We start from the raw sequence: 13,909 nt of genomic DNA, 5'->3' as shown, positions 1-13,909 counted from the left end.
TGCTTTAAATTTTAAAATCATAAGAACATAAATATTAAAAACGTTATGAATTTTTAACTATGTAAAATAATGTGTATATTTTTAAGATTTTCATAAATTTGACAAAATTATAACTTAAATGGCTTATAAAAAATATATTGACTTTTTGCTTTTTTTTGATTGATATATAAAAACCTTATAATATACGATATTATAAGAACTTATATACCTTAAAAGGAAGCATGTATATGTATTTTATGATGTTAATCAAGTATAAATATTTTGAAAAGTGTATCATTTACGTCAAGACAATGCTAATGCATAAGTGAACACAATCATATATAGAACAATGAGTGATTCAAAATTTGGACACGACTACTATTACAGATTAATACCAGACAGGGGAAAACAATAAGATGATGGTGTTAAGTTGGACAAGACACTCATTAGTTATACCAAGTACAATGTTAACTATAATAAAAAATATAATATAAATCTAGCTATAGACAATCAATTATGGATTTAGACTTCAACCAAGAACATTTTATACAACATTTATACTTCATTCTATAATTTTCTTATTTTTTTTATAAGTTATAATTTTTACCAATCAAAACGCATATGTTATAATATATTATTATTATTATTATAAGGCATAATTTTATCGACTTATAAGTCATAAAACTGGCATATTTACCATAAACTGTAAGAAGAATGGTATGAACAAAACAAAAATTCATTTGAATAGTATTAAACTATATTCTTCTTTAAAACGGAGTTTAAAAATAGTAAACATGTGATTTCAATTTGTGAAGCAAAAACCGATTTCTATATAAAATAATTCGTTGATAATAAATAGTATAGAAAGGTAATGAAAATATAAAACAAATTAATAATGCGTAATATTTATATTTTTATTTATTAAATTGAATGTATTGACATAATGTATAGTATTTTAAATTACTTAACACCCAATGGTAACAGCCGAAACTTTCGATGAAGATGAGTAAGAAGATGAACTACTACTCGAGCTGAAGCTACTGCTACTACTACTCCAGCATGAAGTTGTCGATTCATAATATGAAGTTTCAAATACGTATTCTACATCTATTTCCGAGGACTGATCTATTTTGATCAAGTAATTTGGATTATATCCAGCGCGCAATAATTCTTGATTAATATTGTTCATGGTTTTCTGGGATGGAATTCTATCTCTTGTATAGGCATAGACTTGGTATACTGGTTCCGAAGCTATAACAAACAAACACATTTAGCACAAAATTATCTACCGACAATAATATCAAATATTATCGAACTATGTAAATACTAACTAAAGAATGGGTTCTTGAACTGGTTAGCAAGGCACAACAATAGGTAATCATCCTCATTGTATCCTATAATACTCATAATGACTTGGTTTTTGTCTGTAATCAAGTTAATATTTTATTAATATATGTCAACATTTTATGAAAATATTTCAGTCTATTGGTAGTTTGAATTAATAATATTTACATATATCTGAGGGTTGTTTGCAGATCATTCCATCTAATTTAAGTTTAGTCAATTCTTCAATTGTATCTGGATCTATAGGTTATCAAGTCATAAATATAAATTAAAATTATTAAATTCACATAATTGAGAATTTTTAATCTTACAATATCCTTCGGTATAATATGAGAAAATAGTTGAAGAAAATGGATGGTCTTCAGGATACACTGAAGTAATATAGCTTCTCGTTTCTTGAATTTCGCCGGTCCTTAAATAATATTAAAACAATTTATCATTAAATTTTCAAATATCTTATAAAATATCTAATAAGTTTACTTCATGTTATAACCACGGTCCATCACCATATGAGGAGTGTTGTAATCCCATGTATCCATACATATATCATCAAAAATAAGTTGCATTGAGCATGCAGGGAAAGCAGTATCTAAATACATCGAAACGTTTAAGTGTTTATTTATTTTTTAAACCAAATGCCTACATCAAAAACAGGCAGCGTTTAACTTACTTAAAATACCGACTCTAGAATTGGGGCTATCGAAATACGAGCAAGGTGTTGCTTCGGCCAAGTAATATTTTCCAGACAAGGCACGTCTGATCTGGAATCAAAATATGTTATTTTAAATATTGATTTTGAACCAAATCACTTTAAATTCAAATATTGGGTCGTTCATTCTAACACGATCAGATTAAACAAAAGCACATCAAAATGTAGAATAATTGAAAATATTTAAAAATGTATTATTACAGCTTTAGTATCCAGGCTCTTCAAGATTTGGATACCGTTGTATAAATCACATTGTCCAATTTCATAAGTGCTAGTGAAATCTGAGCTTATGTCGATTACAACAGTCGATGTCTCTACTGTAGTTTTTGAAGAAGATGAAGAACAAGAACAGCCAGTATTAATGGATTTTGTAGTTGATGTAGCGACGGATGTTTTTTGTACGATATTATTGACATCACTAGTTTGAATTGTGGGTACTGAAGGTGAAGTAGGTAATGAGGGCAATGAGTCTAGCGAATGATCAACACTTATCAAATGGTATGGGTTGAGACCACTCTTCTGAATGGCATCGAATGCTTTTTGATAGGTACTCCATTGAGGGACAAGATCTCTTGTCATTACCCAGATGATATAATCATCGTCTGAAAAATGTATTCAAATATTTATTATATAACGCATTTAAATTATGTTTTTCAAAATATTCTTACCACAGAAGAAGTTTTTATATCTGTTGAGAACTGCCATAACCATGAATTCTCCCCAGCAATCATCAGCTCCAATTACAGCAATTGTGTATTCTCTCTGGTCTATTATAATGACAGAATTATGTGATTTAAGAAGTTATCATTACCTTTATAATTTTAACTTACAGGAACCCTCGATTTTATGTCTGATTAATTTGTCATCAATGAATGGATATGTTTCGGTTAATGGGCTTTTATCTAAAATGTAATTTATTAATCAATGATTGTGCAATTAAGTTATCGCTCAAATTAAAAACAAAATTAAAGTTTTTAAAATGATTAAAAGTATTTGAGAAATATAATGGTACAAATAATAGTTACGAACTATGATTTACTTACAGTATTTTTCAGTACCAACGTTAAAGATTGCATATTTGCTGTTTTTTCCATATGCTGGACTGAATAATGTTTTTGTGCTTTCTGGACATTGTGTACTAATAATAAATTATGTATATTAATATATAAATATATAGCATATATGCAATGTTTATAATATAATTTAACATAAATTTAAAATTTTTTTTAAAGATATAAAAAGATAATTTTTGTACTATAATATTAATGAATAAAATAGTAAAAATATTTTTTATTATGGGGAAATATTTAAATACTTTTACCAATTATCCGATTTTTTGTGTTGTATAAATACCCTTTTTTGTTTCTTTATATTTAATTAAATGTATAATTTTACTCTTATGAATAATTCAATTGAATTTACTTTAACTGATATTTCTCGGATCAAGAATATAATTTCGGTAATTTTTTGAATAGTTAATATTTAAATAATATCAGTATCAACCTTATGAATAATTGTATATTGAAATTGAGTAATATCATGCTTATTTCGTCTTTTAATATAGTAGGTTCCTCGTCAAAGTGATAACATTCGGTTTTTTGTAAGATTTCTTGGCTTTAGTTTCAATAATATAGGTACGTAGTACTTACTAAAGATTGTATGATTGATCAATCACTTCGTATTCAATGTTGTAATCAGTGTCATCACAAGGTGTGGTATCCTGGAATATCAATTGATTTCTGGTGCTTGGATAAGTGTTACCTGTTATAACATTCAAGATAAAAATTTCAATATTTTTTGATTAGTGTTTATTTTACATACAGAACAGTCCGGTTTTCAATGGGTTGTTATCTTTCATGTATGTTGGTGTTGCCATTTGTATGTTCCATGTTCCTTGGAATGCGAGGGTAGACTAGAAATTTAAGAACTTAATCAACTATTGCAAACAAAATAATAGTTAATTGCCCTCCAAAGAAATGAGAAAAATTACAACTAGAATGAGCATAGGTCCGGGGCCAACATCTTTATAAACTATTTCATACAACTTAAGATATTCGATACCCATCAATAATTATATAAAGGGAATAGAATTCAACGTTAATGATAAAAACATTATTAAATTAAATGCATCACACGTTTTTATTCTATTAATTCACGGGTATTAAGAACTTTTTTTTAACTACATTAAGACTTGTTAGCTATTGAATGATATGAATGAATATTATTATGTTTATGGTTTTTTATGTTAATACATTATTGTTATCTTTGTCCTTTTATCTTACAAAATAATTGAATGTATTCAAAATATATTAAAATATGAATGTTATTACATTTTATTTTAATTTACACATTTTCTGATAAATATTTAAAGGCCTTGTTAAATCAACCAACTCACAGGTTAGTGTCATACATCCCTGTAAAATATGGAATTGTTGATTCATTTGGACAACTCATTTTAATTATGAGATAATTATTAGTTTTATAAAATCACAATATTCTAATACTTTATATTATGTTCTCATTTCAATTTTTGAAATAAACAGTCAAATACTTTTATTTAAACGTATGGGTTATATTATACTGAATGAATTAAAATTCATATATTAAAGAATTGCGTGTATATATATATACATTATTAAGAAACTCAATTTTTTTCTTAACTTATACCACAAAGTCAACATTCAAATTTTTCCCAACACGTATTACTGTATTATTCAATACTTTTCCCATAAAATAAAGCTATCTTATTTTTATTCTTTGTTCATACAGGTATATGCATTTATTATCTAACGAACGGCTATTGTCTAACATATTATTAATGGTTGCTAACCACTATAACCTATATTAAACGCCACTTAATATTTTTAGAAGAAGAAATTGATTATCGATGTTAAAAAAAATGCATACACAATGTATTCTTTAAAAATTACGAAAGTCGTTGAGTATTTTATAAAGTACACTGATTTGACTTGAATATTTTATCAATAATAACTTTATTCTTTTGAATTTTTGTAAAATTTATTATACATTCCTATTCATTTTAGATTTTTATTATTCAACACTATACTTATATACTTACGTATTGATCGTCAAAAGTTTTAACGTCCCAGTTCTGTGGACATATATCAGGAAGTCCAACTAAGGGAGTACTTCTTCCAACGACAGTTGTACTACTTACACTTTTCGTGGAAACAATATTATTAGACGAAGAAAAAGTGGTCACTGTTGATTCATAATATAATTTTTCAAATATGAAATCGTCATCAATTGGATTCGTTTGATCAATTTTGATCAAGTAATTCGGGTTAACTCCAGAACGCAAGAGTTCTTGGGTAATACTATTCATAGTGCTCTGACTTGGGATTCGGTCTCTGGTATAACAATAGACTAAAGGTACTGTCTTTGTAGCTAAAAATTAAAAATAATACGTAGATACATAAATAAAGGCCCAAAAACATTTTAATAATAATTAAATATGTGGGTTGTACTAACTATAGAAAGTGTTCTTGAACTGGTTAGCAATACTTAGCAATAAGTATTCATTTTCTTTATATCCTATAATACTCATGATGACTTGGTTTTTGTCTGTAATCAAGTTAATAGTTTATTAATATATGTCAACATTTGATGAAAATATTTCAGTCTATTGGTAATTTGAATTAACAATATTTACATATATCTGAGGGTTGTTTGCAGATCATTCCATCTAATTTAAGTTTAATCAATTCTTCAATTGTATCTGGATCTATGGGTTATCAAGTCATAAATATAAATTACAATTATTAAATTCACATAATTGAGAATTTTTAATCTTACAATATCCTTCGGTATAATATGAGAAAAGAGTTGAAGAAAATGGATGGTCTTCAGGATACACTGAAGTAATATAGCTTCTCGTTGCTTGAATTTTACCGGTCCTTAAATAATATTAAAACAATTTATTATTAAATTTTCAAATACCTTATAAAATATCTAATAAGTTTACTTCATGTTATAACCACGGTCCATCACCATATGAGGAGTGTTGTAATCCCACGTATCCATACATTCATCATCAAAAATAAGTTGCATTGAGCATGCAGGGAAAGCAGTATCTAAATACATCGAAACGTTAAATATTTATTTATTTTTTGACTAAATGTCTACATCAAAAACAGTCAGCGTTTAACTTACTTAAAACACCGACTCTAGCATCGGGGCTATCGAAGTATGAGCAAGGTGTTGCTTCTGTCAAGTAATATTTTCCAGACAAGGCTTGTCTAATCTGGAAACAAAATATGATATTGTTAATAATTCATTTGAAAATAAATTGCTTTAAACATGCTTATTGGATTTTTCATTGTAATACGAACAAATCAAACAGAGGCATATTAAAATGTAGAATAGTTTCAACTATTTAAAATTCATTATTACAGATTTAGGTTCCAAGCTCTTCAAGATTTGGAGATTGTAAGGGCTGAATAAATCACATTGTCCAATTTCATAAGTGCTAGTGAAATCTGAGCTTATTTCGATTACAACAGTCGATGTCTCTACTTTGGTTGTTGAAGTAGTTGAAGAAGACGTAGAAGTATAACCGTCTGTACTTATGGATTTTGTTGCTGATGATGTAGAGACGGAAGTTTGTTGTACCACATTATTGATATCACCAGGTAATACTGTAGGTACTGAAGGTACTGAAGGTCCTGAAGGTAACAGAGATGTTACCAATGAATCTAGCGAATGATCAACACTTATCAAATGGTATGGGTTGAGACCACTCTTCTGAATGTCTTCGAATGCTTTTTGATAGGTACTCCATTGAGGAACAAGATCTCTTGTCATTACCCAGATGATATAATCATCGTCTGAAAAATGTATTCAAATATTTATTATATAACGCATTTAAATTACGTTTTTCAAAATATTCTTACCAAAGAAGAAGTTTTTATATCTGTTGATAACAGCCAAAACCATATACTGTTTCCAATGTTTATCGGCTCCAATTACAGCGACTGTATATTCTCTCTGGCCTGTTATAATAACATAAATGTGTGATTTAAGAATGTATTACTATTACTTATTTGATTTGAACTTACATGAACCACTGATTTTGTGTCTGATTAAATTGTCGTCAATAAATGGATATGTTTCAATTAGTGGGCTTTTATCTGAAATGTAATTTATTAATTATTTATTTTGCAACAATATTATTGCTTGTATTACAAACCAAATTATATCGTCTCAAATTACAAAAATATTTTAGTAAGTATAATTTCATAAGTCGATGAATAATTTTAAAAGGTTTTCTATATTATTTAAGACGTGTAGATTTATTTTATTTGTCTGTAGCAACAACCAATTTAACGTCTAATTTTCCGATTTTTAGTACTGAAAAATGGACTAATATAATATGTACAATTTTGATTTTTTTGTGAATTTTTTAAATGATTTTAATATAAATTCCAACTTAGCCATTGAGTTATATAATGTTATTGAATATAATTAAAAAATTAATATTGTTATTGGATTTTATGTCTGTATGAACTAAATACAATAAATATATAAATAATGATACAAATAGTTACGAACTGTGATTCACTTACAATATTTTTCTGTACCAACGTTAAAGATTGCATATTTGCTGTCTTTTCCATAGGCTGGACTGAATAATGTTTTCGTGGTTTCAATACATTGTGTGCTAATAAAAAAAAAATGTATTATACTATACACCTATGTATGCGTTATTTATAAAAACATTTAAAATATATTAATTTTTTTTTTAAATCACAAGATAAATATACTTAAAAGGGACAACAATCGATTTATGTAATTTTTTTTCACTTTTAACTTGAGTGTACTTACTAGACATTGAATGATTGATCAGTCACTTCATATTCAGTGTTGTAGTCAGAGTTATCACAAGGTGTGGTATCCTGGAATATCAACTCATTTTTGGTGCTTGGATAACTGTTACCTGTTAAACGATTTATGATGAATATTTCAATATTTTAGTAATCATTCAATAAAAGTATTCTACGTGACTACGTACAGAAAAGTCCAGTTTTCAATGGGTTTTGCCCGTCCATGTATGTTGGTGTTGCTATTTGTACATACCATTTTCCTTGGAATGCCAATGTTGCCTGGAAAAAATAATATGCAATAAAAATATAATTATTTGTATGAAAAATGTTTTTAATAATTTATGATTTTCCATCTCATTGTTCGTAAGAAAATCAATTAAATCTGAACGCAGCGTTGGGAAAAATATTATCTAGATAATCATTCAAATGATTTTTTTAAATTATTGGAATAAAAATGTATTTGAATAATTTTCAAACATAAAGCTATTACAAAACTAAAATGTATTATATTCGTAGAATGATTTATATTTATTTTAATATTAATATACCATGTGATTAAAATTATCATAAACAACTCATTATTTCAAAAAGTATTAATGTTTTTGAATTAAATTTGAAAATTAGTTGAATAATTTTTTTTTCGAATAATCATAATAAAAAATGTTTATTCTATAATATTATTTTAAAATTATTCAAGTAATTAAAATTTTAAAATTAATTTAAATAATTGTAAAATAATCAGATGATAATAATTTATAAAAAATTAAATGTCAAAATCAAAATAGGTATCAAAAAAAATTTGATTCGAAATACCCTACTCTGTTTTTTTAAATGTTATGTTTATACACACATTATAGCTGTTATAATGTCATAATTTATCTATAGAATTATTGATAACACAAATAATAATTATTAGTTATGGAATATGCATCTTGCGTGTTATATATATTATTTATATAATAATTTATATATTAATATTACTTTCCATTGAGTTTTTATTCTTGTCTTTTTATTACTTACATATTGAGATTCAAATCTCTGAATGTTCCATGTAGAAGGACAAATTTTAGGCACATCGCAACTACAGTCTGGTTTTTTCAAATTTTTCAATAGTGGGCATGCCACAGCAGCAGCAATAATAACGAAAAGGCTCAGTACAGTCCTCATCCTATTAACATAACCGTAAAATTAGTTTAAATAAAATATTCTATAACCTTTTTTCATTTTTTGTCTTCGTTTCAATACCGTTATTATTAGTTTTTGTTTATCTGGCTTAGCATTTAAACATCTGTACGTTATAAACTAAATTATAAATAGGTATCAATAATAATTTGAATACCATAATTGATTCTATATTAATATGATAATTGTTATTAATATTAAAATACAACTTTTTTGCTTATTGATATATTTTATCTTTAATCCATAACGATTCACTAATTGAATTTTACTGAGTAACAACATTTAAAATTATTATTTGTGAACGGTAATATTATAATAATATATATTTTATTGAAAAATTAATCAGATAGGTACATAGTTAATTTGTATTTATTATAATTATTATTTATACAGACAAATATTAGTAATAAGGTTATTATTTTTACTATATAATATTTTTAGAGAACAAGATAATAATAGATGACTTATGATTATTATTTTTGTATTATAAATCCAATAATTTAATAAAAATTAGTTTTTTAAGCTTTTAAGTCGGTCCCTAATTATATTTTAAAAATCGAATAAAATATATATTTTAACTGAAAAATATTCAGATATCATTTTATGGGGCTTTAAATACTTTGAAAATATGTAGATAATCAAGATTAAAATCATTATAATAAAGATAAAACAAAATATTAATTTAATTTAATTTATCTAAATTTATAATTTACTATTCAATAAAATTATGAACATTTTTTAATGTATTTTGAGAATTGAGACTATTAATTAATAAATTAATTTTACCTGCTAGATAATATAATTTATTATTTATATCAAACTTCAGTACCTAATTCAGAATAAGAAATTAATTTTATTATAAAATAAAATAAAACCTCAAAATACTTAACACTTAATATAGGTAAAAAAATAAATTAATAGAATTATTTTATTATTTTTTATTTAATTTGTAAAAATAAATAACTTAATAATTGTAATAAAGTTCTAAGCAGCATATTATATTAAAAAAATTTACCTGTTAGTTGCCTTTGATCGGTTCCCAACAAGACGAACTGAAAGTTGATTCTAATTGTGCTAGTACCTCTTATTTATAGTCAAAAAATGAAGTAAATATTTATTTTATATAAGCTACAAAATCAATCAATGTCAAAATGTATGTTTACCATATTAACAATATGATCTGTGACTATTTTATTTGATTTAATAAATGTTTACTAAAATGTAATTTATGACAAGGGTCTATTTTGTTAAAAATATTTTAAACACAAAAACATTGTATCATTTAATCATTTAACTTTTTATTTCTATTAATGCATCCAAAAATTGTACATTTTTAAATTGTCATTATTTTATAATTTCTCATGTGTGACATCTTATTTTATAACGTTGTATCTTTATTTTGACAGTTTATATGTTATTCTTAAGTTCTTAAGTCATTAATAATTGTAAGAAATCCATTTTACTTAATTAATATTGTCAATTTTAGTTCTTTAGAGATAAATGATAATACCTGGAAAGCCACTTTATTAAATGGTTTGAAATTGTTTCGTTACTGAGAAATGGTGTAATGGTCTAAAGAACGGTGAATACTGTTACGTTATAAACTTATCTATGAATAGTTGACGTTATAAAAATTGCATTTGTTTTTTCGATATTTTATAAGTAACTGCTAAAAATTACATATGAGAAATTGAAATACATCGGCCTATATTACTAAGTGTATTTTATGATATATTTATTTATATTGCTATTCAAGTAATATTTAACGATACATTTGCATTTAAAAATATTATTGTACGTATAAAATATAGGAATATGAATTTAAACTTCCAAACTTTTTAACTTTTTTTTATATATTTTTTTATTTAATTTATAATATTAAATAAGAATAAATTAACTAAAACCAAAATTCTTCGTTTAAATATCTAACTCATTTTTTTTTTACTGAAAATTGCTAAATATATAAAAAAAAATGTCTTAATATATTTTTTGGCCTTATAAACTAAATCTATGAAGAACCTTTCATTACTAAGCCTGTTTAGTTTCTATTTTAAAAATAGAATATTTCAAAAAAATTTAACTAGAAAATAATTTACAAATTATTGTAAATTTGACGAATTTTATGAAACATGTTAGTCTCGTTGTTTTTGTTTTATAATAGGATGTTTTACGTTTGATCATCGAAGTACTAGATAGATCCAATTTTCTATGAAAAACCACTTTTTTAAAAGTTTAATATACTGAAGTATTTTAATTGCCTCGAAAAGTACATACCTAGTTCTGCTCATTTTCTATAATATGCAGTAATTAAAGTTTAAAAATATTATAAATAAATTATGAATTGTATTGTTTTCTCTGTGGAAAAACAGAGCTCGTTATTCTATACATGATTGCGTAGGAAGCTACATATTATTTACTTATTTACAGTAAGATAATCATTCCATAAATTTTAATATTTTATCTTGCGGAAAAAATTATAACCTAACTATATTATGTTCAATATTTGGTATTCTACGCTATTTTAATATGGCTAATAATATTATGTTTCAGTTTATGAAATCAAAATATCAACTTGAACTATAAAATCAATTATTAATTTTGATTTCACCAAAACCACAATAGTGAATAAAGTAATAAATGTTAGATATTCGAAGTGAAGTTAATATCTAAATGCTAAGCATCTTACTTAAATCTTTAAAAATAAATTGCTAAAAATATCATGTTTCTACTAATAAATATATGCTATTTTTTATACAACACTCGAATAACTAAATTTCATTTTTTTTATCAAGTGTAAATTCTAAAAATGTTGTGAACATTTTCACAAATGTCCTAATTCACCACAGGAAAGTTAAGTTATATCCATCGTTTTTTTTGGACGATCCAACGGTCTGTTGCTATTTGATATCCATTTTATAATCTAGCCTATTGTCTGTTCTCGACCCCACCAGATATGATCTACACTACAGTCTATCCTTTACTTTTCATCGTAGCTCTTATATTCGAATCTTCTAACATACTTATTAGTTATTACTTTTTCGTACTTCTTTCTTCGTTCGTACCCTCCCGTGTTTTGGTTTCTTCGAGAATTAAGTTTTGTCGTGACACCTTTCTCTCATATATCGCTAGATTTTTTTCGTCTGTTTTTATTGTGGCCCTGGTTTCACACGCATATAGCATTATTGGGTTTACCATTTATTTATATTAGGTTAATATAGATCTGATTAGTACTTTATTAGATTTCAGGATTGTCTTTAATGCGAAGAAGCACTTAAATTAGCTGCTGAGTTGACTGTATTTAGTATTTCCTTAAAGTGATTGCTACAACTTAAGATATACAGGTTGCACAACGACCTATGATTAACAGAGTCAAAAAATGACACTATAAAACACCTGTCAAAAATAGAACATTAGCGCTCCCGGTGTCGAAACAACCACGATTAAAAGAAAGAAACTTATATTCTTATCTAATACAAAATTTTGCCTCGCTGTTTAATGATCTGTAAAATTGTAATTTTAATCATCTTCTGAATTTATATTTTGTATGCTTGATTCGTAGGTATATCATTTTGTTGTAGTTAAATTTTAAAAGGTACAATTAAATATCTGGTTTTATTCCGTCTTGCACGAATAAAGGGGAAATTACTTTTGGTGTAGTTACCCAAAGATTTAAACTTGTTAAATTTATAGAAAGTAAGTTTAGGTACAGATTTAAAACGTGTATTAAACGTATAAAAAATATAAATTCTTATTATTATTTTTAAATAATTCATATGTCCATTTTCCATGTAAGACACACAAAACTGGCCTACTCGCTAACATATTCTCATACTATGTATATACTATATAATAATGCAAATGAGACAATATTACATTAATCTCAAACCAAAAAAATAAATATGAATAAAACAAAAAAAAATTATCAAAGTTGGTTAGTGCATATTTGTCTTTATATTATAAAATTATCATAAATATTAATTTATTGTATTATTTAATGAAAAAAATAAATAATTTGGATATTAGATCATATTTTTGTTGACCTTATATTGATTTTTAGTGCTTTTAAACCTTGAAAAAAGTTGTTTTTTACTAACATCTACAACTAAGCTTCAAAAAACCTAGTCTGGGAAATTTCACAAGAATCCACATTATTTAAATTATACATAGATTATAATTTATACTTTTTATACTATTATACTCGGAGTTGATGTTATGTAATTTAAGGATGAGAAAAAAATCCGAAAAATAATTTAAAATAAAACTAATTTCCTTCGATAATAATAAAAATGTTCCCTACATGTGACGAAGCATTTTTTAATTATTTATTTAACAATGTGTATTTAGTTCACTGTTGATTTACAGCGGTAAATGAGTACTATTTACATTATTGATAAATTATATAACTAAATATTTTTTATTTAAAAGATTTAATTTTTTTCTTACACCAAACCAGCATAGGAGAGTCGCAAACACTGGAATCGAGCTACACCATCAGCTGTAGTCTCATAATAAAATATAAATATTGAAATGGTTGTACACACTACACACTATATAATATAGGTACTATAATAAATACGAAAGGAGATTTTAAGTAAAAATGTATTAGCCTATAGAACATTTTATAATATAATATTTATATTTACATAACTATAAATTTATTAGTAAAAATGTTAACCAATCAAAACAAGTAAATTAATATGTATCATCATTGTTCTCAACTTATAAGTCATTACGCAGGCACATACCGTAAATCGTAAGAAGATTGGTATAAAAATATAAAATATAATAAACAATTGATTTGAATAGTTTTGAATATTCTTACATAAAACTTTGGTTTAATAATAGTGAAACG

At 25.3% G+C, this 13,909-nt stretch overlaps 2 protein-coding genes across 2 annotated transcripts in view; one reads left to right on the top strand and one right to left on the bottom strand.

Moving 5' to 3' along the window:
• LOC132929305 (uncharacterized) overlaps positions 1 to 13,909 on the top strand; it is a 244,656-nt gene that overhangs the window by 60,283 nt on the left and 170,464 nt on the right. The gene's annotated exons all lie outside the window — the stretch shown is intronic.
• Positions 869 to 10,185, bottom strand: LOC132930349 (uncharacterized). Its single transcript, XM_060996177.1, has 26 exons — positions 10,073 to 10,185; positions 8,896 to 9,043; positions 8,064 to 8,154; positions 7,877 to 7,988; positions 7,618 to 7,712; positions 7,111 to 7,182; positions 6,946 to 7,044; positions 6,446 to 6,879; positions 6,206 to 6,296; positions 6,018 to 6,126; positions 5,849 to 5,949; positions 5,706 to 5,777; positions 5,525 to 5,617; positions 5,112 to 5,440; positions 3,854 to 3,944; positions 3,682 to 3,793; positions 3,076 to 3,170; positions 2,863 to 2,934; positions 2,701 to 2,799; positions 2,234 to 2,634; positions 1,994 to 2,084; positions 1,804 to 1,912; positions 1,635 to 1,735; positions 1,492 to 1,563; positions 1,311 to 1,403; positions 869 to 1,230 (listed from the first exon to the last, which is right to left on the bottom strand). Exons 2-26 carry the CDS (start codon positions 9,040 to 9,042, stop codon positions 944 to 946), a joined length of 3,468 nt encoding a protein of 1,155 aa, XP_060852160.1. The 5' UTR covers position 9,043; positions 10,073 to 10,185; the 3' UTR covers positions 869 to 943.

Source organism: Rhopalosiphum padi, chromosome 4, assembly GCF_020882245.1.
Source record: "Rhopalosiphum padi isolate XX-2018 chromosome 4, ASM2088224v1, whole genome shotgun sequence".
Lineage (NCBI taxonomy): Eukaryota > Metazoa > Arthropoda > Insecta > Hemiptera > Aphididae > Rhopalosiphum > Rhopalosiphum padi.
This window is presented reverse-complemented; position numbering and strand designations above follow the sequence as displayed.

Coding starts and splice junctions, on each gene's coding strand:
- LOC132930349 (XM_060996177.1), bottom strand. CDS start 9,042: ATGAGGACTGTACTGAGCCTTTTCGTTATTATTGCTGCTGCTGTGGCA. Junction 6,297..6,445: donor AGAGCTTGGAACCTAAATCT/GTAATAATGAAT, acceptor TTTTGTTTCCAG/ATTAGACAAGCCTTGTCTGG. Junction 2,635..2,700: donor ATATAAAAACTTCTTCTGTG/GTAAGAATATTT, acceptor TACATTTTTCAG/ACGATGATTATATCATCTGG.